Here is a 26812-nt window from a genome sequence, read left to right as displayed (position 1 = left end):
TTAATGATATCTCAACAGAGTTGTAATTTAGGCCCTAAATTACCTTCCTGGACTGTTTAACCCTGCCAAGTATTATAATCTTAAGCAGCATTAAAGATGTGGAGGATTTTGACAGCTGTATTTCTTAGCAGCTGAGTACTTGGAGGAAAAAAAGAGCTGATCATGTCACACTCGGTGAGCGATTGGCATCTCGTTGCACATGTACTAAAAACTGATTTTCAAGACCTTCCTTAAATTTTGTCTTTTCTTGCTCAAGATTTTGTGTCCTCCATTATCAGCACCTGAAGGGTGGTATTACATGCTTTTTAGAAGCTCTAATTCAGAAGCCAGCCTCTATATCTATAATCTGAATTTAAGACTCCCCTGATAGAAGCAGCAGTGTTTTCCTCAAGAGAATTAGGAACCTCTGTGAAGGCTGTGAGGGCACTGCGCATGTACTAAGCCCAAGATTGTGAGAGCCAGGAAAAGCCATTTTCCTTAAGGTGTTTTGTCTGAAGACCTTAGTGACCTCAGTAAGAAAGTACTGGATGGGCTTTATGTAGGCGTTCCACACAGCATCCTTTTATGTATTAAATGCTTAATGAGTCCATCTGCAAGGACGGTAATTTGCTCATTGGGACAGATTTTCCAGGGCACTGATGGCTCCAGGTGGCAGGCAGTCCTCAGTGTTAGGTACAAAGTCTTCTTGCCTTTTCATGTCATTTCAGTTTGCAAGGCCCTTGCTACTACCCTTGCTCTCGGGTTCTCTCAACCTTTAACATCTCTTAAGTGCTTATGCAAGGAACAAGTAGCATCAGAAAGTTGCACCTTCCTTGCATATCATGTGCTTATCGAAGAAAGGCAGAGCTGGAACTAATGCAGACTCGGGCAAACCTCCATCGTTGTAGCTTCTGCATCTGTTTGTTCTGGAAATCAGATGCAGCTTGAGATGAGGAAAAAAAAAACTAGTCTATGCTGAATTTTATTATATATACTTAATTACAAGGCCAGAGGAAAGCTTAATGTGTTGGATAGAGTTTACAGGCTTCTTTCCTGAGAATTTGTATTCCTCTTCTATGGTGGTGCACTACATTTGCTCTTTTAAACGCAACGCTTATGGGATGTAATCAAGACACTGTTTAGTGTCAGGACAAGATAATAATAGTAGCTAATATGTGTTGAGCCATGGGTAAATATATCTCTGTCTTTACCCAAAATGAAACTGAGAGCTGCAGTTTGTTCATGGGCCACTGTTCAGAAGAGGTCAACTGGGTCTGAATTCGGAATGTACTTTCAACCACATTATCACACTGGTTTGAGGGGAGGGCCACAAATAATGCCACAATTTCAAGGTTAGACTGAATTCTGTTTGCGCTTAATATTGGGACAGAAGGTAACCTATAAATAGATACAGTTCTGTTTAGACTTTATTACAAGCCTAATGGTGTATGTAATTATATGATTGCTACTATTAGTGCATGCTACTGTTTCCTGAGATGCCAGAGTTTGTGTGTCATGCAGGAAGCAAGACTGGCAACCACAGCTAAACTCAGTAATGCTGGTAATTGGCAAAGCTCTCATATAACTACACGGATCATTTGCCTTCGAGACCAGTGTGCAAATGGACGTTCAGTCATCTACCTGTCAGTCCGACCTACCTCTGTAAAATATTAATTTAAATTAGATTTGTTTTCTGAAGGATGCATAAAAACAGACATTGTATGCATTTATGAGGTACCTTTAGTGGCTTGTTCCACAAAATATGGAAGTCCCCTATAGATAGCTGTCTCCCCAAATACTGATTGTTTCCTCATGCTAAAAATATCAAAGATCTTGTACTATTTTGTTCCTTTTTGAAATATATATCAGGCAGTTTCTATTTATAATCACCCTAGGGAGTAGTAGTGGACCACAGTATCTTGTTCCTCTCTAAAATAGTGACTTAGTATCCACCAGTCTTTCCTATCTTTCCTCTCATCCTCCTCTCACAGTCTTTTCTCCCTTTCCTGCATAGGAGCTAGATTATGTTATACTGTTTTTCTGTGTTTGGCTGACTTCACCCACTCAACATGGTAACCCAGTCTGCCTCTTTGGTCCTTAGTTTGGTCCTTAGTTTGGTCTCAGTCTAAGTGTCTTAGCATGATGTAACTCATTTCTCCCTTTCCATGCAGATGTGGTGTCTGACTGGTCTCCTCTTCATGATGCTGCTATCCATGGGCGTCTGCTGACCCTGAGGAACCTTATCAGCCAGGTAGCTCTAATAATAATAATGTGTCAAGTGTATCCAGCTGCTCTAGCAGACTGATAAAAGAGAAATCATAGAATGATAGTAAGATAGACATATTCTCTAAGCAAAATCAGCAAAATGAGATGAACCTCACTGTAATAATAACCACTTCATTGTAGGCTGTCATAACATCATTTTTTTTGAAAACCTAAGTGCACAGTGGGAAACAATCTAACTACTTGTTCAGTGGATTATCAGCAAGTGGTAAATTCATGCCATTTTGGTTTTTTAAACAAACCTTGTTCTTATATTTATCTGGGGGAAATGGTTCATTTAGTAAAGTGCCAGTTGCAGAAGGCTAAGGACCTGAGTAGAAATCCCAGAACACACATAAAAACAACAAATAAATAAAGTGGGCACAGAGACACATGTCTGTGATGGTGGCACTCAGACAACAGAGATGAGCAGAGCCTGAGAGCTGAGGTCTAGCCATCATCGGATGACTTTTAGGTTCAATAAGAGACCCTAGATCAAAAAATAAGGTGTTGAGCAAAAGTAGAAGATTCCCTGTTGTCTGCCTCTAGCCTCCATGTGCACACAAGGTACACATTAGTGCCTACACAGAAACACTCACAGACTTCCAACCCATGAGCAAAGCCTATAATGTAAAGTAGGGATTTTTAACTGCAGCAGTTTCGTCTCCCAGGGGATAATTGCTAGAGCCACCTTTTGTCGTCGCACTAGAGTGGTGCTAATGTAGGTAGAAATCACTGGTCGTGTTAAGTGTCCTACGATGCACAGTACAAACTGTGTCAAGGATTAGCCAGCTGGAAATGTCAGCAGCTCTAGTACTAAAGACTCCTAATGTAAAATGAATGCTTGAAAATGTCTTAAATATGTAGTCTTAAGACTTTCAGTAACATTTTCAGTTTGGTCAGATCCCCAGTAGCCTATGGCTCTCAGCAGTTTGGTTTTAGTTTTCTTCTCCTTATTTTCCTGTACACACTGATTTCTGTTGGCTTTAAATTATTAGAATCTTATGCAAAGACACTGTGTAAAAAGCAGTTTATTTCCTAACAAAGTCTTTGTTTGAAAAATTCTGTTCTCTAAAAATATCATCATATCTTTATATCTTTATGCCCCTCCCTCCCTCCCTTTCCCCACTCTTCCCCCATCCCTCTCTCGCTTTCCCCTCTCTCTGTCCCTCCCTCCCTTCCTCTCTCTGTATCTCTGCCTTTGTCTCTGTCTCTGTGTCTCTGTGTCTGTCTTTGTCTCTCTCTGTGTGTGTCTCTCTGTCTCTCTGTCTCTCTGTCTCTCTGTCTCTCTGTCTCTCTCTCTCTCTCTCTCTCTCTCTCTCTCTCTCTCTCTCTCTTTCTGAGTGTGGTTCATGCAGGATTGGGTGCAGATAGGTGTGGAACCCAGGACCTTTTAACAGAACAATCCTGCAAAATCAATGGAAACATGATTAAAGAAAGGTTTTAAATTCATAAAACACAAATCATGGAAAAACTTATAAAATATTGAAACAAATGTGTGATGTAATAATATATGGACTTTTAGATTCATTTGTTAAAGTTTGAGCTGTGGTTTTGAAACTGCCATGGTTTCTAAGCAGTGTGATATATATATATATATATATATATATATATATATATATATATATATATATATATGCAGCCTTTCAGGAGACAGCTATATCAGGCACCTGTCAGCATGCACTTCTTGGCATCAGCAATATTGTCTGGGTTTGGTGGCGGTATATTGGCTACATCTCCATGTGGGGCAGTCTCTGGATGGCCTTTCCTTCAGTCTTTGCTCCAAGCTCTGTATTTCCTCCAATGAATATTTTTGTTCCCCCTTCTAAGAAAAACTGAAGCATCTGCACTTTGGTTATCCTTCTTGAGCTTCAAGTGGTTTGTGAATAGTATCTTGGGTATTCTGAGCCTTTGGGCTAATATTCACTTATCAGTGAATGCAAACCATGGGTGTTTTTTTTTTTTTTTAATGATTGGATTACCTCACTCAGGATGATGTTTTCTAGAATTTCATGTAGTCATTTTTTTAATAGCTGAGTTGTACTCCATTGTGTAAATGTACCACATTTTCTGTATTCATTCCTCTGTTGAAAGACATCTGGGTTCTTTCCAGCTTCTGGCTATTATAAATAAGGCTGCTATGAACATAGTAAAGCCTGTGTCCTTGTTATATGTTGGAGCATCTTTTGTACATATGCCCAGGAGTGGTCTAGCTGGGTCCTCAGGTAGTACTATATCCAATTTTTCTGAGGAAGCACCAGACTGATTTCCAGAGTGGTTATACCAGCTTACAGTCTCACCAAAAATGAAGGAGTGTTCCTCTTTCTCCACATCCTCGCCAGCATCTGCTGTCACCTGAGTTTTTTTTAATCTTAACCATTCTGACCAGTGTGAGGTGGGATCTCAGGATTGTTTTGATTTTCATTTCCCTGATGACTAAAGGTGCTTCTCAGCTATTCGATATTTCTCAGTTGAGAATTCTTTGTTTAGCTCTGCCCCCCCCCCATTTTTAAATAGGGTTATTCAATTCTTTGGAGTCTAACTTCTTGAGCTCCTTGTATATATTAGATATTAGCCCTCTATAGATGTAGGATTGGTAAAGAGCTTTTCCCAATCTATTGGTTGCCATTTTGGCCTTTTGACAGTGTCCTTTGCCTTACAGAAGCTTTGCAATTTCATGAGGTCCCATTTGTCAATTATTGATCTTAGAATATAAGCTACTGGTCTTTTCTGTTCAGGAAAATTTCCCCAGGGCTCATATTTTCGAGCCTCTTCCCTACTTTCCCTTCTATTAGTTTAAGTGTATCTGGTTTTTTGTGGAGGTCCTTGATCCACTTGGACTTGAGCTTTGTACAGGGAGATAAGAAAGGGTCAATTTGCATTCTTCTACCTGTTGATCTCCAGTTCAACCAGCACCATTTGTTGAAAATTCTGCCTTTTTTTCCATTGAATGTTTTTAGCTTCTTTGTCAAAGATCAAGTGACCATTGGTGTGTGGGTTCATTTCTGGATCTTCAATTCTATTCCCTTGATCTACCTACCTGTCTCTGTTCCAATACCATACAGTTTTTATCTGTTCTGTAATACAGCTTGAGGTCAGGGATGGTGATTCCCCCAGCAGTTCTTTTGTTGTTGAGAATGGATTTTGCTATCTTGGTTTTTTTGTTATTCCAAATGAATTTGCAAATTTCTTTTTTCTAACTCTATGAAGAGTTGAATTGGAATTTTGATGGGGATTGCATTGAATCTGTAGGTTGCTTTTGGTAAGATGGCCATTTTAAATATGTTGATCTTTCTAATCCATGAGCATGGGAGATGTTTCCATCTTCTGAGATCTTTTTCAATTTCTTTCTCCAGATACTTGAAGTTCTTGTCATACAGATCTTACACTTGCTTGGTTACAGTCACATAAAGATTTTTTATATTATTTGGGACTATTGTGAAGAATGATGGTTCCTGAATTTCTTTCTCTTCCTGTTTATCCTTTGAGCAGAGGAAGGTGGTTGATTTATTTCAGTTAATTTTATGTCCAGCCACTTTGCTGAAATTGTTTATCAGGGATAGGAGTTCCCTGGTAAAATTTTTGGGGTCACTTAAGTATACTGTCATATTACTAGCAAATAGTGATGTTTTGACTTCTTCCTTTCCAATTTTTATCCCTTTGATCTCCTTTTGCTGTCTAATTGCTCCAGCCAGGACTTCCAGTACTATGTTGAATAGGTAGGGAAACAGTGGGCATCCTTGTCTAGTCCCTGATTTTAGTGGGGTTGCTTCAAGTTTCTCACCGTTAAGTTTGATGTTGGCTACACATTTGCTGTATATTGTTTTTACTATGTTTAGGTATGGGCCTTGAATTCCTGATCTTTTCAAGACTTTTAACATGAAGGGGTGTTGAATTTTGTCAAATGCTTTCTCACCATTTAATGATATCATGTGTTTTTTTTTCATTGAGTTTGTTTATATAGTTGATTATGTTGATGAATTTCCATATATCGAACCGTCCCTGCATCCCTGGGATGAAGCCTACTTGATCGTTTTGATGTGTTCTTGGATTCTGTTTTCGAGAATTTTATTGAGTATTTTTGCATCAATATTTATAAGGAAAATTGGTCTGAAGTTTTCTTTCTTTGTTGGGTCTTTGTGTGGTTTAGGTATAAGGGTAATTGTGGCTTCATAGACAGAATTGGGTAGTAGTCAATCTGTTCCTATTAGTTTGGAGAGTTTTGGTATTAGGTTGCACTAAACCCATCTAGTTCTGGGCTTTTTTTTTTTTTTTTTTTTTTTTTTTTGGCTGGGAGACTTTTGATAACTGCTTCTGTTTCTTTAGGGGGTTATGGGGTTGTTTAGATGGTTTGTCTGATCCTGATTTATCTTTGGTACCTGGTATCTGCTTAGAAAATTGTCCATTTTATCCAGATTTTCCAGTTTTGTTGAAGGATCTGTTTTTTTTTTTTTTTTTTTTTTTTGACTTTCTTCAGTTTGTTGTTATGGAGTAAGACTCTCTTAATCATTATGATTCACTGAAGATGTCTGTGATTGTTGTGGATCATAATGCTATTAATGAGAGGACACACAACAGCAGTGAGCACAGAAAACACCTCAATTTCATGAACCTATTTAAAAGAAGAAATTCATCTGTAAGATCATTTCCAAAGAAAAATTATACCACCCCAAGTCACTGTGTTAAGTTACTTTTGGAAGCAGCAACCTATCGTAGATTCTATCACATGACTCTATTTTAAAGAACTTAGTTTACTCATGTTAAATGAATACTTTTGCTATTTCGATAGTATGAATAATGATAGCTATGTGTCAGTTGTTTTATTTTTTTTCCTGTTATATTTTGTTTTTATTTGATGTATATAGGTATTTTGCCTACATGTATGTTTGCATACCATGCGTTTTCAGTGTCTGAGGAGGACAGAAGAAGGTTTTGGGTTTCTTGGAACTAGGGTTAGATACAGTTTTGAGCCACCATATTCCTGCTGCAAACTGAACTAAGGTCCTCTGGAGGGGCAGAAAGTGCCCTTCACTGGTGAGCCATTTCTCCAGCTCTGTGCATCACTTGTTAAGAGGAATGATGCTAGTTTATATTTGCTATTTGTATTTTTACTGACTATCAGCTTAGAGCCATGTCTTTATGTAAATTCTGTTGAGTCAGTTAAGTGAGTTGTCATGTTTGGACATCAATCTCTGCTTTTATAAAACGAAGCTTCTAATACCCACTTTTACTAGTCCACCTCGAAACTCAGGGGCAAACTCTCGTCCCAATATTCAGTGGCAGGATATAATTACCATGACTTCTTGCTAATGAATGTTTCAGTCAGTTGAAATAAGCCTGACTTGGTTGGGCTCAGTTCTAAGCTGCGGCACACACATCTCTCGTCCTTCTTTGACCTCTGGCTGCCTGAGGGCTTTTCTTTTCTTGGCAAAAGACTGTTGCATGGCATTGCAATCTGAGCCATCCAAGGACAGAAAGCTTCTAATCACGACATATGCCACATCTGCTCACATTGAACTGAGTAAATCAAATCACATAACCAAGTCCAAAGGCAAGCCGTCAAGGAAGAATATATTCTGTTAACTCTCACACTCAAACAGCAGTGAAAGTCGATGGACGACTCTGACCAGCGTGTTGACTAAAAGTGGCAAACATGTGCATAGAACACATGCTTCCTGGGTCTGTTAATGAAATGTTAAACGCATGAGAGAAAACTGAATGTCTAGTGTTAGACATCAGCTCTGGTACCTTTGGGTACCAGAAGTGGGAGTAATCTGGATAATATGTGACTATTCTTTTTTTTCCTTTACCTGTATGGTTGTTACACTGCTATATTTTCTTTGTGGTAATTCACTGAGGTGATACAATCTTCAAGTTGTTTAACATGTCAATTCTACTTCAGTTAAAAAAATTTTTAAACTGACAGTGGTGGTTTTTTAGGTCAGCAGAAAGTAATTAAAATGCCACAGGTGAAACAGTGAACTTTATTTAGTGCCTTTCTCTGCAGATTTCGGCTTAGAATTCCCATAGGGTGCTATTCAGGAGGACCCTTTAAAATTGCTGACTCATCACTGGTAATGCAAGTCTGTATGTAACCTCAGATACCCTGGAGCAGAGGCAGGGGGGATATAAGTTCAAGGCCAGCCTAGCTTACAGACTATGTTGAAGCCCAGTTTGTGCATGTCAGTCCTTATTTCCCAATTTTCAAGAGGGCTGGAGTTGTGTGGGAGATGGCTCGGTGGTTAAAGTACTTATATCCCAAGCAGAAGGGCTAAAGACTGCATCCCAGAAACCATATAAATGCCAAGTGTGGATGTGGCCTACCTGTTATTCTAGCCTCACAAGCAGGGATGTGATCCCCCGAGCAAGCTGGCTAGCAAAACCAGTCCTATCAGCAAGCTCTGGCTTTCTTTGATAGACCCTTCCTCCAATGAATGAGCCTCAATCATTCTTTGGTATCTACAAGCAAGTGCACACATATGCATATGTATGCAAACACACACACACCACCATCACCGCCACCACAATCAACAACAACAACAGCAACACAAACATGAAAATGGAAAAACGAGACAAAAGAAGACAAAAAGGGACTCCAGTATAGCTCAGTGTAGACCGTTTGCCTAGAGAATAGCAGGGCCAAGGCTCAATTCTAAGTATTACAGAAATAAAGCAACCAATCAACTTCTGAGCTGAATTGAGCTTCCTTTCACTATGTCACCCTCACCCAGCCTAGATCCCAGGACCTTTTGAAAGTTTCCTAGGGAATTCCTCCATGTAGTCAAAACCAAGCAGCTACTCCATAAGTTCTCACCACTAGCAAGTAGGGAAGAGTAGACTGTTTTATCCCCTAGAAAACTGAATGAGCCTGTTCATCCTACCTGCCTGTTTAGGGTTTTCTGTTGCTGTGATAAAATACAATCACCAAAGGCAAACTTGGGGAGGAAAAGGTTTCCAGGCAGCAGTTGATGAGTGAGGAATGTCAGGGCCGGAACCTGCAAGCAAGAACTGATGGGCGGGCACAGGAAAAAAGAAGGCTACATTGTGGCTGCTACTCCTGCCTTACTCAGCCTGCTTTCTTAGAACACTGTGGACCACTGTGGACTGGCACTGCTTACAGTGAGCCGCGCCCTCCCACATTGATCATCACTCAAGAAAAATGCAATAATGCTTGTCCACAGGTCAATCTGATTGGGGGCATTTTATTTTAAAGTTGAGGTTCCCTCTTCTGAAACGACTTGAGCTGCTGCCAAGCTGATTTAAAATTACAAATACCCACTGGGATCTTTAAAGGGCCAATGAAAGACCAGGACAGAAACAAGGACAATCATTTGCATGTTAGAGTTGGCAACTGACTGAAGGCTAAATGGGAAAGAAGAAGTTCCAGATAGGAGTGCCCGGGCAATTGCTGAGTGCTCAACTTTTGTATCCACCATGTTCCAGTCTTGATAGGAATCTAAATCAGGCAGGTGTAATTGTACCCATTTTACATATGAGCATATTGAGGCTTAGGGATAAGTCACTGACTGCTAGTATACTGCTTGGTAGGTAGGTCCTGATGCTGGTACTGGTATTTGAACTTGGGAACTACTCTGCCATCCTGACTCCTGAGGTCTCAATTCTAGAAATCAAGCAAGATCTTACTGCCACTGAGAAAACAGATTGACAAGGCTCATTTTTTTTTTTAATTAGAAAAGGCTGAGTTTTTATTGCTAGTTGGGTCCATAGGTAATTGTGTCTTGGCATAGTATTATAAAATGTACCATGGATAATTCATTCCCTCTCTCTCTCCTCCTCTCTCTCTCCCTATCTCTCTCTTCCTCTCTCCCCCTCTCCCTCTGTGTGTATATGTGTGTTTGCTTGTACTCACATGTAAGCAATATATAAAGAATTTAGAGAAAAGGAAAAAAATGGGGCAAATGTTTGGAGAAATGCCTATGCTAGGAGAGGTACAGAGAAAAGGACAGAGTCAGTGAAAGAGAGAAACCCATGATCTGAAGATGGAAATCAGATAGAACAATATGTTAGAAGCCAGAGGTTAAAGTGAATGAACAGCAAAATCTGAGGTGGAAGGGTTTGGCAGAGTGAGCACTACATATTGGGTTTGACGAAGAAGCCATTGCTCATCTTTATTTCTCTTTTCTTTTCAGTGGAGCTTACAAAGCAGCAGGTTTTCTTAGAGCATTCCTATAAATTATGGTTTGCTTATGACATTTGCATAAGTCTTACTTTTTGTGGACTTTCCATCTTGACTCCCCTCCTCAATCCAATGAAAGCATCTCACCCTCCAGAGTATTTCCCCTTCCATTGTTAAGGTCATTAAGAGAAGCTTGGGGAAAGATTGCATAGTAGAGTGGAATATCAGGCAAGGGAAAAAGAAGACGCACATGTGTGTGTGTGTGTGTGTGTGTGTGTGCATGAGTGCATGTGTGTGTGTGTGTAGGGATAGTGACAGGAAGGAGGGCATTGAGTGATGGCTTGGCAAAGGCTTTGGGAAGTATGTCTGACAGGGAGAGAATTGGAGAATGGGTACATGAAAGACGGTAGATGACATAAGGTCCTATGGTAAAAGAGAGAGCACATCAGTCCAAGGGCTATCAGCAATTTCATACATTTGTTCCCCTGAGAAAAGAGCACAGAGAAGGAAGAGCGTGGAAGGTGTGGGCAGGCCTTAGAGATGGGGAGAAGGGGCATAGGGATGCCGCATGAAATGGCTATGATTTTCTTGGCTGAGTGTGAGCGAACCTGAGGAAGCAGGAGATCATCATCTTCTTTTCTGCTGAGTATAGAAGGAACTGGAAACCATGGACAGAAAAGCTGGCAAGCCTAAAGGTTGCTGTGGTCATTTGGTTTCATCTGGATGGACACATGACACTTTGTGGTGTAATAGAATGTTTCTGGGGACCGAGCAGTGTATTGGTCAAGTTGCTGATCCTGTACAACCTATCAGAAACAGTGTGTGGCCATGAGCTAAGAAGAGTTAACAAATGATAATAGAACCATTAAAAACCAGCCGTCCAGTCAATATGTGTTCTGTACACAGATCCTACTGTGGACTAAAAGCTGTGAGGTAGCTGGTTTCAAATTACCCCCTGATGCTATAGGATTGAGATTTATCAATTAGTTAGATTACAAGACCATTGAAAGTACAGCTGCAGCTTGATGAACTCTAAGGTCCTGAACTTTCAGAAGGAGACTTAAAGGAACTCCATTGCAATGTGACTATATAGTATATGGGGAAATGCTTCACATTGGGGCTAATTTTTGTGTTGTTTTGTGCTTTCCTTGTTTTATATACAAGTACCGAAATGCTGCCTTTGAAATGGAGTTCATAGCTAGAGGATTACTTCTTATATTAACAAAATGACTTAAAATTTTTCTTTGATAGGACAATTGTCTTTTCATTGCATGCTCTGTTGAACAGAGGGCAATAGAGGTGTGTGTGTGTGTGTGTGTGTGTGTGTGTGTAAATTGAACCTAGGGCCTTACACATGCCTGGCAGACGTTCTACTACTGAACTATGCTGCCAGTCCCTTCCCCTCCCGATTACGGTTTTACTGAGTTATTCATGCTAACCTTTGAACTTTGCCCTGAAACGCAGGCAGGCTTTGACCTTTTGATCCTCCCATCTCAGTCTCCCAAGCAGCTGGGATGGCAGGCCTGTGCAACTAGACCTAAATTTGCAATTAACAGTTTTGCCATGAATAACTTCCTCCCTGCCCCCTCCCCGAGTGCTACAGGCTGAGTGGGACAAATTAGATAGGAGAACAGTGAGAATGGAAACCAAGCCAAACCAAACTGAAAGGTCTGGGGTGGTGCTTTCCCTAAAATGAAATAATTCGCAAGTCAGTAATAATGGAAATAGTCAAATACCTGTATCTGGGCACTGGGAGCCATGTTTTGAGGATTCATGTTATACAGATGGGATGTGAGGTTCTGTGTGGAGGAAAATGCAGTCTCTTCTTTCCCTGTAAACAGCAGAATAGGGGTAGAGAAAGACTGACAAGGGCATTGGAACCTCCCATTTACAAGCATATTATGGTGAAACCCAGAATCTTTTCCTAGGCTCTGGATCTGAGTCCCTGTGTACTGGGGTATAAGCAGAGAGTGACTTGATATCTCAAAATGTGTGATCCTGCTGATCAGAAGATAAAGGCCAAATATACAGGATGATTATTGGCTAACTAATAATGCCATAAATGTCTCAGAAGCAGAAAAATATATGTCGGGATTAATGGAGACTGAGACCTTTTATTGGAACAATTTTAGGCAACTTTATACTGTTCCAGGAAGAAACGTTATGACCTATATTTAAGTCATTGATTAGATTAACCATGCACAAGGGACACGAAGATAGTTCAGTGCATAAGAGCATGTGCTATACAAATATGAGGACTTGAGTACAAATCTCCAGAACCCACATGAAAATCTTGGTTGATCGTATACACCTGCAACCTCAGCAGTGTACTGTGGTAGGGAGTGAAGAGTTACCCCAGGTTTAGTGGAAATTCTTGTCTCTAGGGCATAAGGAAGATTGTGATAAAGTAGGACACATGCATCTGAATACACACACACACACACACACACACACACACACACACACACACACACACACAAGAAATTAAAAACAACCCTAAGCATATATAGATTAAAAAGAACTTTTATTTTATCCATGTCTCTCAGAACAGTGTGTTCAAAGATGGAGTGGGGCTGGGGCTGTGGAACTGCTCCTGGACCTCTTTTCTGCTTGGATTTTGCTCATGATCTATCATCTCCTGGACAACAAGTTTACCCAGAGGGTGATGGTTCCTAAAGCTAAATGTACAGATGTTTTGTTTTTCCAGATTTGAAAGGCCTAATGTGGGAATACAATTGTCCCTTTGATTTTGGGACTTTTTAATCTAGAGAGGCCCACCTAGTGCACTGACCCTGTATCACTTGGCTTACACCATTTACTGTGCAAAATTAAAATGGCCCAGAGTTAGTGGCATGAAAAAACAGACATGTGGGTTTGTTAAAGGCCCTGCCAGGAATTTGGACAACGTTTTTCTGGGTGAGGGATGCTCAAAAACTGCAGTCATTGTAAGGCTTGTCTAACTGAAGGTCTGTATAGCCAAGCTTACTGAGGCATCCGCTAACAAGATCCAATTCCCCCTGATTTGCTGGACTGAGGGTCTCACATCCTGGCTGGTTGTTGGGCAGGTGCACCTTCATTTTATTGTCAAGGACTTTAAGTAGAATAAGCCAAGAAGTGATACTAACACTAAAAAAAAGAGTGAGCCAAATAAAGGTTGATATTTAAGCCTGGAAACAACCCTTTATCATCTTTGAAGATCTTTTTAATTAGAAGCAAATCTTGGTAGGAATGAGGCTCAAGTAGTGGCTTAGCCCATGAAAAAGGAGGAGGAGGAAGGGGAAGAGAGAAGGGGAAGAGGGAAGAGAGGAATTGGATGGCAGAAGGAAGAATAGGGGAAGAATAGTTGAGAAGGAGAAGCACAGGCGAGGGAGAAGGAGGAAAGGGAAGACTAGAGGAAGTGGAGGAAGGGAGGAAGAAGAGCACAGGCGGAGGAGAGGATAAGGAGGGAGAAGATGAGGAAGACAGGAAAAGGAAGAGGAAATGAAGGTGGAGGAAGAGGCAGCATCATTAAATCACCCACTAAAGGGGAGGACACATAGGATGTTACCACTAGGAGACAAGAGTAACTGGAGGGCTCCCCAGTCATATATGTGTAAGCAAGGCAAGCAGAGGCTCACCCCATATTTTCCTTCACCATCCTGTTTCATACCTGTCCTTCTCAGTAAATGCTGGGTGAAGCTGCATGTTAAATTGAGCAGAATGTCAAGAACTCCACCAGCAAGTGAATAATCAACAGTGAAATCATTGAGTTGCTAGGCCCAGCAGAGCCTAGTCATTTTCTTTGTGGTTATCTTAGGCTCTCACTTGTGCTGTGTGATGGGCCCTTCTTCTTGCCTTTTTTTTGTCTGTTTTTACATTACAGTACATTTTTAGACTGCTTTACCTGACCGTACAACTTAATTTTTTGAGGAATTCACATAGTATTGGAATTGTATCTGAAAAGCAACCCCAGGGTACTTTGCCTTGTATTGAATTTTGAGCCCATTTCTCTTATTCCAGGGCTGGCCTGTAAACATCATTACAGCAGATCATGTGTCTCCACTCCATGAAGCGTGCCTCAGAGGTCATCTGTCCTGCGCAAGTGTTTTACTTAGTCATGGAGCTCAGGTATGTGAAGCTTAAATAATAGAAACAAACAAAATAGAAAAATGAATGGCTATTTCTAGTCCTCTAATTCCCAGCACCTTTAATTAGTTGTTGTCCTTCCTTCCTTCCTTCCTTCCTTCCTTCCTTCCTTCCTTCCTTCCTTCCTTCCTTTCTGTCTGTTTTTCTGTCTTTCCCTTTCCTCTCTTCCTCCTGTTTTTGCTTCTCTTGCTTCTTCTGCGTCCTCCTCCTCTCCTTATTCTGCCTCTGTCTCTTTTGCTTCTGTTTCTTCCCTTTCCTTTCCCCACATCTTCTGAGGCAGAGGTTCTTTCTATAGCCCTGGCTGTTCTGAGTTGGCCTCAAACTCAGAGATCCTCCTGCCTCTGTCTCCTGAGTGCTGGTATTGAAGTCATGCATCACTACATCTGGTCTATGGGGTCTAATCTAAACCACCCTAAAAGCTGAACCATTCATTTTATCAGACAGCATCAATGAGTATTGCTATGCACTTATAATATCTCTTCTTTCATGTCTCTGGGTGGCAGGGAATGAAATCCTGCAGAAAAGGTAAGAATTTCAGCTAGGGATGGCTGGGACGTTAGAGTAAGAGTATCTCAGTGTAGTCTCTCATCCTTTAGTAAGATGCCTGGAATTGTTCATGGGAGAGCAGGGATTGCACGGGAAGCAAAAGAGGGCAGGCCTTTTTCTTGCATCCCTTTTGCTACTGTCACATTGGCTAAAGTAAGTCATGTAAGCAAGCTTGCATTCAAGTATTGGAAAAATAGCCTCCCTCTTCTGATGGGAGGGGCTGCAGAGCCATATGAAGGAATGTACACTATGGGATGGAAAGAGCTTGTGCCAGTTTGGAAACTAACAAAGAATCATGAGATTAGTAGGGATGATTGGGAGCACATACAAGTCTTCATTCATTTCCAGTGGGGGAGTTCAAAAGGAGCTCCCTATAGGAAATGATGTCTAATCTGAGACAGAAGGACCTTAGAACCAGTCAGCCAAATGGTGAATTAAAGGATCATAAGGGCTTCTATGACACAATTAACACTAAAGTATGAAAGTGAAATTGGGAACATTTTATCAACCCATTTCTTAGAGCAGAAGAATAGAGCGGGTGAGAAAGTTTCCAGTCATTTATGACAAAACCACATTCATAAGAAGCAATTGGGGTGGAAACCGTAAAGGAACAGTCACTTTATGGTCCCGTGACTCTATGGGACCTTGAGAGTAAAGATCTCCTTGAAATTTGCCCTCTGCATCTTCTTTACCTCATCTAGGTCTTGGCCTTCCTTGGAAACAGGGTGGCGGTGAATTCAGTTTTATCTCTACAGTGCCTTCATTTAACAGATGCACGTGACTATATGACAAGATAGAAGTGTCCATATGGAGTTTGCCTTGCTATCTATTGTTAGTAGCCCACACATCATGACACGAATGCTTGCTTGCAAATGTCTATGAGGTTTTTATCTATTCTAATAAAAACTAGCTCTGAAATTGATAGTTTTACAGTCTTGTTAACCAATTCTGTATATATTTGGAAACGTATTTAAGTTTTATATTGACTAATCACATAAAAATTTCTTTGATCTAACCCAAATAGTCTCACCAACTCTCTCATTAATGAATAAACCAAATAAAATCTTTTGAATCTCTTGAGCATATCTACATGGATATCTTCCTTTTAAGTGAAAGAAATATATTCTTTTTTAAAAATCAGTTTCAGATTACTCTGGCTACGGTCTTAGGATGGGTGTTTAAAATGGAGACATTAATTTAGAACCTATACTATAGAAATCATCAGTACTAGAGTCATAACCCCAAGGAGGGCAGGGAAGAAAGGCCATTCAGTAACACTATTATTACTGCCTTCTATTTTATACATTGTTCTTTTATTCTCCATGACAACCATTCAGAGTTGGGTGGCTCTCGTTTTATAGAAAAAGATGGAATTTAAGGCTCAGGGAAGTTTTTAAAAACACCTTGGTAGTGGAAGGATTAAGCTTGAGTTCTATTCACATCAGTCCCTCTCTTCATCCTGGAGTTGGGTTTTCTTCCCAGGTCAACGGCATGACTATAGATTGGCGAACTCCCCTGTTTAACGCTTGCATCAGCGGCAGCCCGGACTGCGTGAATCTGCTGCTGCAGCATGGAGCCGCTCCCCACCCTGAGAGTGACCTGGCCTCTCCCATCCACGAGGCTGCTAAAAGAGGTAAATCCATTGGTAATATTTAGGGGTTTCACTCAGTTCTTCAAGGAAGCTCTAACAACAGAAACAGGAAAACCGAGGGAGATTTTAGAACAGTAGTTTCAAAAGGTGCTTTGGTAGTAGGAGCATCCAAATGGCGGGGCTTTCGAATGCAGACTCTTGGGACCTGCTCCAGCCTCTGATGCACATTTAAGTTTGAGAATTACCCTTTCAGAGCTGTATTTATAGAATAGGGGATGGTAAGTACCTAGTAAATTAGGAATCTTTGTGGAATATTTGATCTAATAGAAAACAAAGCCCAAATTTAATTGAATGAAAGCAACAGGTTTCATACTAACACCTTCTTTCAAGGCTTCTTATTCAGCTCTATTGCCCTCTTCTGCCCTTCTTTCCATAGCCATCTTCTTTCTCAGGTAGCTTCTCTTGTATTTTTACAGGGGAGGAGAGAGGGGGGGACAGAGGGAGGGAGGGAGGGAGGGAGAGAGGAGGGACAGAGAGAGAGGGAGGGAAGGAAGGCAGACAAAGAGAGACGGAGATAGACAGCGAGTGCATGCGAGCACATATATTTCTGGTAAGACTTATGAGTGAATGTGTAGTTTGTGTTTGTCTCTGTGTTTGTTTTATTTTGCTTAGTATGGTGCTCTCTAATTCCATTCATTTTCATGCAAACAGTATAATCTCATTCTTTATATGGCAGAATAAAAGTCAATGTTATACATGTACTATATTTTCTTTATCCACTCAGCTCTGAACTTGGATGAAATCAACTTAAAGGAGAAAGGGTTTCTTTTAGCTCACAGTTCTAAGCTTTGACCAAACTCAGTTTGCCAGACTGGGCCTCGACTCCACTCCATGGGATTTGGCAGGTTCTAAAACTTGCCTGTGGTCACCGTGGCTTATTGCTCCTAGCCTTGGCAGGCTCTAAGCTTCCTTCCTTGTCCTGTTATACGTTTCATGTCTTCATGGCTCTTCCCTGATCAGACCAGTTACAAACACACGATCCATAAAAGTAAATGGCTGTGGGTTGCTGTCTGTGGTGAGTGATAAAGTTCCACCTGCAGCCACAGATGATGTTTTGTTGATGGTTGGAGTCTACTCTTTGGCTGGTCCTCCTTTTGTTTTGGGGAACCAAGGCAAAAAGCCCGATTCTTCTCTTCATGCGAGGAGATGGATGGACTCAGATATCCAGTGGGGAGCTGACCTAATGGCTTGGGACAGACACTTTGTGCTGCCAGTGTTTAAAATTCTCCATTCTAAGTAAAATAATATGGCTTTTGATTGTTAGGGGTGCATTTAAACATTCACACAAAGTAGGGACTGTTGCTTGGCAAATTTATGCTGCAATGCTTCTGGTCTTACTTCTTTTTCTTTTACTTTTTTTTTTTTATTTTGCTGTAGGGCATGTGAAGTGCATTGAGTCCCTTGCAGCTCATGGGGCCAATATTGACTATAACATCAGCCACCTTGGAACACCTCTGTATGTGGCTTGTAAAAACCAGCAGGTAGCTTGTGCCAAGAAGCTCCTGGAGTCAGGTAAGGCAAAAATAAATGAGGCCTGAAAATGATGAGTAAATTAAATGACCCCTAAAGATCCTCCTGTCATACTAGAGGAGAGAGTGTGGGCAGGGGGATTGAGCAAGACCCCATGTTCTGTTGTTCTACACTTTACACTTTAGTAGTCTCACTTCTAACTAGCATGACAGTGGGGAGGGAAGAAGTTGATAGCACCCATACCTATTTCCAGGGTGTTCCTCAATTATTACTAGCTATTCCTCCCTGTCCTCTGCCTTTCTCTAGTTGAACAGTTATATGATTGAGTTCTGCAAAGCTGACTCTTCCCATTTGGAATCACCTTCCACAGTTCTTCCCAATTAGGCAATTAGTTAGCCACAAACAGTTTCTTTTTCTTGAAGGGGATGTATTTACTGTCATTTATTTTCACTTCCCTGTGGCTGTCCAGTCTCCTCAACACTGGGAACACTAGAGCAACTCCTTTTCTCCATTGTGATCCTCCTTTACAGCCCCAGGACTCCCTCCTCTCACTATGTTCACATCCTATTTGTTTTCCCATGTTGAGAGCTGTTCTGATTCGCCAGTTCTCTCTGCCACTCTCCCTCCTTCCTGTTATATTAGGGAGAGTTTAATCTCTTGTCCAGGTCAGGGCCATGTTTGGTATCTCTCACAGTGAAACTACTATTTAAAAACAATTCAATTTACATTTGTTGACTGGGCATCCTTTTTTTTTTCATGGAGGGAGCCTACATATACCTCAGTGAGAACCAGGCTCTGAGTAGGGGTGGGGATTTATTTGGATGATGGAGCGAGAAGGGAGTAGGGACGGTCCCAGAAATCCACCTTACTCCTAAAGAGAACTTGTCAGCCTTCCTGTGGTAACGGAAGCTATTATTCCAACTTAGGGGAGGAAATGCCTCCCTGAATTGTCGTTTAATGACCCAGCTCACAGTCTCACATCCCATTGCTTTAATTGCAGCACTGGCTGCTCAGCATCTGAATCCAGCTTCTTGATATATGAGGGGTTTCCCCATCTAGCCTCATTCATGTTCTGTATTAATGCTTACACTGCATTAATAATGAGTTTTCAGCTTCTACCCTACCCAGACTTTCTCTTAATTGCACCATGTCTAATACTCTGGTGGCGAATTGTCAATGCCATATACTATGTAGCCCACACTGTCCTTTCAGTCACATCATCACATAAAATGTCCTTTTATTGTATTTGTTTGAAAATCTGCATGCTTGTGTGGAGAGGGACATACATGTGTGTGTGTGTGTGTGTGTGTGTGTGTGTGTGTGTGCATGCGTGCACATGCTTATGGATGTTCCTCATGAGCCACCCAGGTTGATTTTGGGAAAATGGTCTCTCTCTGGGACCAGGATCTCATTGATTAGGCTAGGCTGGCTTCAAGAGTCTGTCCGTCTCCACTCTCCAGCACATTCCAAGCATGTTACCATACTACGTTTTTCTCTGGGTGCTGGTGATGAAACATTAATTCTCCTTGTTGCCTGGCAAGCACTTTATCAACAGAACTGTACATCCAGTGCCAAATTTTCTTATTATATTAAATGACATAAAATGAAATCAGTTCCCAATATCACAGAATTATGTCCATCATGAATTGCCCATATTAAGTCTTTTGAGTGTCTACGTTTTGAGAAAAGCGGATAGCTAGATACTGCTCTTTGACCTCCTTTGTTCTTGCGACTATTTAGGAGCATCTGTGAACCAAGGCCAAGGCTCGGATACTCCTCTTCATGTAGTGGCCAGGCTGTCCAATGGAGAGCTGGTGCATCTGCTCATGGACTTCGGAGCAAATGCTCAAACCAAGAACGCTGATGGCAAACGTCCTGTGGATCTGGTACCTGCGGAGAGTCCTCTGATCCAGATCTTCTTACAGAGAGAAGGTGCCTCTCTATTGCCCAAATCTAAACCCTATACATAGAAACTCCTTTGATCCCTAGTGTGAGGCAGGTCCTTACTATGTTCTGACTTCCAATTCAATAAAGATCATGCCTTTACTATGCATGGGGAACCTGAGATAATTCAACAAGACACATTAATTCATGTGCCTAATGAAGTAAAATTTACCCTTTTGTTGTTTGATATGTTGGAGTCAGCTTTTTGGCCAGTTTTTAAAGAGGTCAGCTATTGTGCAAAACTATTTGATATTAAAGTTAACTGAAACATGCTTTAGAGCAGTGGTTCTCAATCTTCCCAATGGTGTGACCCTTTAATACAGTTCTCCTGGAGTGGTGACCCCAACCATAAAATGATTTTTGTTGCTATTTTATAACTGTAACTTTACCGCATATATGAATTATAATGTAAATTATGTTTTCTGATGGTCTTAGCCAATTCCCATGAAAGAGTCATTTGACACTCCCCCAAGGGGTTGCAACCCACAGGCTAAGAACTGTTGCTTTAGAGTGATTCAGCAGATACCTTCTAGGTATTGTCTGGTTTCTCAAGACATCTGACATGCCCCGTATACCAGCCAAATCACTGAATAATTGATTTCTGGGGTTAAGACATAGCTACCTGATAGTTTAGGGCATTTTTTTAATGATTCACACAAATCAAGATACATTTACTCTTGCAAGTTTACCACACTCCTCCATAAATAAGAAGTCATACTGCTTACGCAAATAGCTATACAGTGGTCTGCACAGGAAAAGGGGGCGTTTCATGGAGGTAAGACTTCTTCATGAAACCTGAGTGCATGATTAGTTGTTCTTGGAGACAATTTTCTTACCAGAGTGTTTTTGGACTGTGGGACTCTGAAGTTTTTCTTCCTATCTGAAGGACTCTAATGTCAAATAAGTTGGGTATGTTTTGCCCACAGGCTGAGAAGTAGGGCTGGATCTGGGTAGAATGATAAAGTGGTCCAAGGGCTTTTTCCTAGTCCTACTGCCCATCTTGCAGTTGCCTGCACTCTATAGCATTGCAAGGCAGGCTAAGAAAGACTGATGTAGGCAGAAGGAATCAACTGGAGTCCCCTTTAAACTATGGGATAATCACTGGGAATTTCTGCCTTATCTTGGTGATTTCAATAATGAGTTTGAAATATTTCTATGGGTATACATGGGGTCACTTTCTCTTACAGTTCCTCAGGTCCCACAGAAATATTTTAATTCCTATTAAAACAGGAAAAGGCTGAATAAAGCCTAATCACATTGTATTTATGTATATAATAACATAGTTGTAAAATACCAGTATTTTTTACTGATTTTATTTGATATATTTTGTTTACATATCAAATGTTATTTCCTTCTCTGGATTCCCCTCAATATCGCCTATCCCATCACCCCTACCCCTGCTTCTCTGAGGGTGTTCACCCACCTCTCCACCCCCCCACTTCCCTACCCTAACATTATCCTACACTGTAGCATCGAGCCTTGGCAGGACCAAGGGCCTCTCCTCCCATTGATGCCCAACAAGGCCATCCTGTGCTACATGTGCAGCTGGAGCCATGGGTCTGTCCCTCTGTACTCTTTGGATAGTGGTTTAATTCCTGGGAGCTCTGGTTGGTTGGTATTGTTGTTTTTATGGGGTTGCAAACCCCTAAAGTACCAGTTTTAATATTTTTATTGGGAATGTGATATACAGAGGGAACTGTCCCTCAGGGTCCACTAAAGTCATGTAGTGGGGTAAATATATTTCCTTCCTTTTCACATAGAAACATAAGAGTTTCAGATTGTCTTCACTGATATTTTCTTCTTTCTGTCTTCCTTCTTTTCTTCCTTCCTTCCTTCTTTCCTTTCTTTCTTTTTTCTTCCTTTCTTTTTGAGAGAGGGGGCCTCTGTGTCTATTCTTGGCTGTCCTGGAATTTGCTATGTAGATCAGGCTAGCCTTGAGATCACAGAAATCCCCCTGCCTTTGCCTGATTGTTAGGATTAAAGATGTTCACCACCATGCCTATTTTTTTTTCTTTCAATTTTATTCCCCAAGCAGCTGTTAAAGACCCAGATTTTTCTTAATTTCTTTATTTCACAATTGACATGGCAATAGTAAGGCCCATGATTTTGTAGGTTTAGGAGTCTCTTAATAGGAGAGCACATGCTTCCTTATAATGAAATGCTCTAGGGTTCATCCTAAGGAAGTCCAAACAAAGTTTAATTTGCCACTGAAGGAAATCACCTCTGTTTTGCCTTTAAGGGACACTTTCAGGATTCGGGTGAGGCATTCCTTAGCAGTCCATTTGCCCACAAATTGGCCCCAGGCAAGCACAACAAGTTAGACTTGCAGATAGAACACATCAGATGTTGTCCCTGGGTTTCCTTGATGATTCATCTTACCTGGTGCTTTGTGCTCAGGGAGGCAACTTAATTAAATTGCTGTCTTTCTTCAAGGGTATGGGGACTTAAGAGTATTAGCTGAAACTTCACTGTGTTCTTAGTTGGACTTGACATGGAAGCTAGGAAAGATAGAGATCTCTCCCTTTTTCTGGAAGCTAAAGGGAAGGATTTTAAGAATATTATTCCCCACCTTTTTTTTTGCTTGGCATTTAAAATATGTTTTCTCATGGCATAGATAAAAAACATGAAATAACTCCCAATAAGCTTACTCTGAAGTCCTCTTCTTCATTGACCTTTATGAGGACCTCCCACAGTTGCCCTTAATTAGTCACATCCTCCATTACTCTTTAGTGAATGAGGTTAAGTCAGCTTCCATTTCTCTCAAAGTGTGCGCTGTTTGCTGGCCTGTGCTTTGAACATAATCTGGTGGTGCCTTCACTTGCAATCAATCCCTTTTGGAAAGTGTTGTTAAGGCTTCATCTAGAGTGTACACACGTTCTTTTGACAATATTTGTCTTTGCTTTTTGTTCCCCATCACCCTAGAGATCCATAAGTTTACTTATAGCTTGTGGTAAGGCTACAGGACAGTAGAAGCCACAGTATCACTTCAATTGTAGTCTCAAGACTGACTTCACAAGAAAATGACATGGGTCCCATGCTTTAACAAAATTCAGATGCACAGGCACAAACAAATAATAACTGAAGCAATGTCTCTGGAGTAGGACACAGAATCATATTGTTTAAACTTTCCCAACTCCAGGCAAATCCAAATTTCACCATTGTTTGAGAGGTACTGTTTTATGGAATTTATTATGACTATATAGTTTTCTTTATAAAAAATAACCAAAAAAAATTCCATTTTCATTTGGTACAAGGAGTGAGGTTGCAGATTGCAATTATACCTTACCTTTTAAAGTATCATAGGGATTCTAACTTTGGTACCATTGGCATTTGGAGTTAGTTAGGGCTGTGCTGTGCACAGATGCTATCAAGTAATGCTAACATTTTCTCAAGTAATGCTAATCAAAAAGTGCCTAAAGATATTGACTAATATCCCCTAGGGAGAAAAATGCCTTCCTTTTCTTTTTTCTTACCCAGCCTGCTAAGAACTATCACCTTAAAATGTAAACTCTTGGTTTCTCCCTGTGCATGTTTATGTTAGATCATTCTTTTTTAATCCATGAGCGAAAGTTTTGGGAAAGCTTAGAGTACAGAATAGAAAAGTAAACACGATTTAATTACATGAACTTATGATTTACTTCAAGCTAAGCATATTTGAACATCTTTATAATTGCTAATATTACAAACATACTTGCATCTAGAAATATGATTTAGTTTTTAAGGTAAAAGGCCAAACCATGAAATATGAATTTTACTCTTTATGATGGGAACTGTTGTATAGCTGTTTAATTCCCAAATTAGTTTCTTTAAATCTCTGTTAGTGAGTTGGCTAAATTTTAGATAGCTTTCACTCTGCCTTAAATTAAAATCTAATGAGGATGCAGATGGCTGGACAATTAAGAGTGCTTCCAGCAATGGCAGAGGACTGGAATTCTGTTCTCAGCACCCACATCTGGCAACTTACAGCCATCTGTAATATAGGTGATGCTATGCTCTCTTCTATCCTCCATGGGTACCCTCAAGCATGTGCTCATGCTATCATGTATACACATACATATAGATAAAAATAAAAATCATCTGAAAACATCAAATGGTCTTCAGTTAAATTCAAGAATTAGAGAACATGTCCTAAAAATGCCTCCTTAATATATGCAAATAAAAATGAAAAAGGAGACCATGAATTTATTTGAAGGAAGAGATATACAGGGATGTTTGGAGGGAGGGAAGGGGAAAATGATGTCATTGTATTATAATCTCAAAAAAGTAAGAAAAAATGTAAAAAAAATTCAAGAAAATGTGGTCTTAAAGTGTATAGTATTTTTGTATAAGAATGTTATATATTGCATGATGTAAAAGGCAGTCCTAGATTAGCAAAACAAACCTGATTTATCTCATGTTCTTTCTCCAGGGCCCCTATCTTTGATGCAGCTATGCCGTCTGAGAATCCGGAAATGCTTTGGCATTCGGCAGCATCATAAGATTACTGGACTCCTCCTCCCGGAAGACTTGAAGCGCTTCCTTTTACACCTTTAATTGTGGAGGGATTGGATCCACAAGCAACCGAACAATGGTGCTGAAACTCCTGCCATTGGAGTTTCAAATAAACTAAGGTATATAAAGCTAGACTAGTGTTTTCTTTCTTTTTCTTTTTCTTTTTCCAGTAAGACCCTTAGTTTTAATAAGAGCACACTGGGTACTTTGTAGTATTGGTTAGAGAGTGTGCAGACTGCCCGTCCTCTGCTTAAATGAGATGGTCTATAAATAGCTATTGGTTTTGAACATGTCCTACATGCCAGTCACCAAGCACGAAACACTTTATGCATCATCTAATTGAGCCTTCACAGCCAACTGCCCAGGTGGGTAGTATTTACTACCTTTGCCAGGTGATACACTGAAGCCCAGACTGATCAATATATCCAATTACCAAGATCAAGGACAGAGGAGCCAGATGAAAACGTAAATTGTCTGCTGTTAACCTGAACGGTTTCAGCTAAGGCAAAATTTTCTGTTATCATGGTCCTGGCTCCATCTCCATGACACGGAAAGGGAGACAAAGAAGGACAATGTTTCTTTGTTCGTGTCAGTGCTCTTAACCTTTTCTCCTTTAGGGCTCGACTGGTTGAATTAGATATAGAAGCATGTTTATTTTCCACCTTAAATCTCATATGCATAGTAAGTATGTTCTAGAACCATGCTGGGCAGTATAGTAGCTGGTCTACAGAGCTGGGTGATTTTTCCTCACTTTCCCTTTCCCCCATACTCAAATATTGAAAATGGCTGCAAACATTTTTAGCTATTTTCACTAAGGACAGCCTCTCACCCACAACAAAGCATTATCCAGTCAACATCAAATGATGCCTAGGTTGACAAATCCCAAAGTACTCATATGTAGTGTATTAAAACAAAACACAATCAATACAAGGCAGAGAAAATGAAAACTTTGGCTCATTGTCTCCAGCCACGTAGCAGGTGTTTATCACCACTCCAGTGACGTGACCCTTGTGGTGTATAAGCCGGATATAGTTGCAGAAATTTCTATTGATCTGGGTTCCTGAGATAGTCAGTTAACAGATTTTAACTGCTTGTCTGTTTCAGATGTATGCAAAACCTAGGATGCAGTTTAGTATGAATGGTTGTAGTTCTTGCTCTGAGAGATGAATTTGAGGTTCCATTATATATATTCCACTTAAAAAGAGAGAAAATATTGCAATTATTTAAGGGAAATCATTAAGTATGAGATTACATACGGCCTATGTGATCTTGAACAATATATCTGTTATAATTTTCTGGTGCTTAGTTTAACTTGCTACATGGGGAAAAAATCTAGAATACTGTTCTAAAATTCACAACACGTTCTTCCAGAAGATGGCGCTATTAGCACATACTTACTCAAGCAAAAGTCTTGTTACTCATACATGTCCAGTCACAAAATGGTTTACAACAGAGCCTCTGGAAATTTCCGTTTGGGAATGAAAACTTTGTGATAATGGATTCTACAGGCAACGGCTTCTTTTTCTGGTGCTATTACCCATATATTTCTGGTTTGAATAAAGAACCCCCCAGTCTGTTTCTTAACTGGACTGTCTTTTCGATGCTCAGAATTTATAGATAGCAAATAAACAGAAGCATTCCTACATTTTTCTAGTTTATTCCACTTCATTCGGTCACCAGGTTTGTTTATTCATGGATTATTTAGTGTCTGTCTGTGTCAGGCACTCTTCTAGACACTAAGGAGAAGAAGCTAAGGAGATAGGCATATTCTAACAACAGATATGGCTACCTAGCTTTTACAGTTTAGCCAGTCTTTTGTCAAGGGACAGGAGTTGTGAGAATTCTGCAAGTGTTTTCTTCCAAAAAAACATCAGTTTAGGGGAAGAAAATTGGCCCAGAAAGTGTAGACAGGCCAACCAAATGGTCAGGACGAGTCCCTGAATCCATGTAAATGTTGGGCATGGCAGCAAAACACTTTTCAAACTATTTCATTTCGAAGAGGGGCAAAGACAGTCCAGCCAAACTGGCAAGTTGCAGGCAGATTCAGGAAAGACCCCATCTCAAAGGAAAAAGGGGGGAGGAGCAATTGAGGAAGACACAATTTTGTCACCACACATAAGGGAACACGTGCATGCCTACACACATAAACATATAAACATGAACAGTGCTCACACGCACACACGCGCACGCACACACACACACACACA

General features: G+C 40.5%; 1 protein-coding gene across 1 annotated transcript in view; it reads left to right on the top strand.

Annotated features, from left to right (window-relative positions):
• The window catches only part of ASB9 (ankyrin repeat and SOCS box containing 9), a gene marked incomplete at its 3' end in the record, with an annotated part of 41638 nt that extends 16991 nt beyond the window's left edge, over window positions 1-24647 (top strand). Inside the window, exons 3-8 of the mRNA XM_080910799.1 lie at window positions 2151-2230; window positions 14378-14485; window positions 16532-16682; window positions 18078-18212; window positions 19911-20102; window positions 24523-24647. Coding sequence (XP_080766925.1) covers window positions 2151-2230; window positions 14378-14485; window positions 16532-16682; window positions 18078-18212; window positions 19911-20102; window positions 24523-24647 — 791 coding nt within the window. The remainder of the gene's footprint in view (window positions 1-2150; window positions 2231-14377; window positions 14486-16531; window positions 16683-18077; window positions 18213-19910; window positions 20103-24522) is intronic.
• Between the last annotated feature and the right edge of the window lie 2165 nt (window positions 24648-26812).

Source organism: Micromys minutus (genome assembly GCF_963924665.1).
Source record: "Micromys minutus genome assembly, chromosome: X".
In the NCBI taxonomy this organism is placed as follows: domain Eukaryota; kingdom Metazoa; phylum Chordata; class Mammalia; order Rodentia; family Muridae; genus Micromys; species Micromys minutus.
This window is presented reverse-complemented; position numbering and strand designations above follow the sequence as displayed.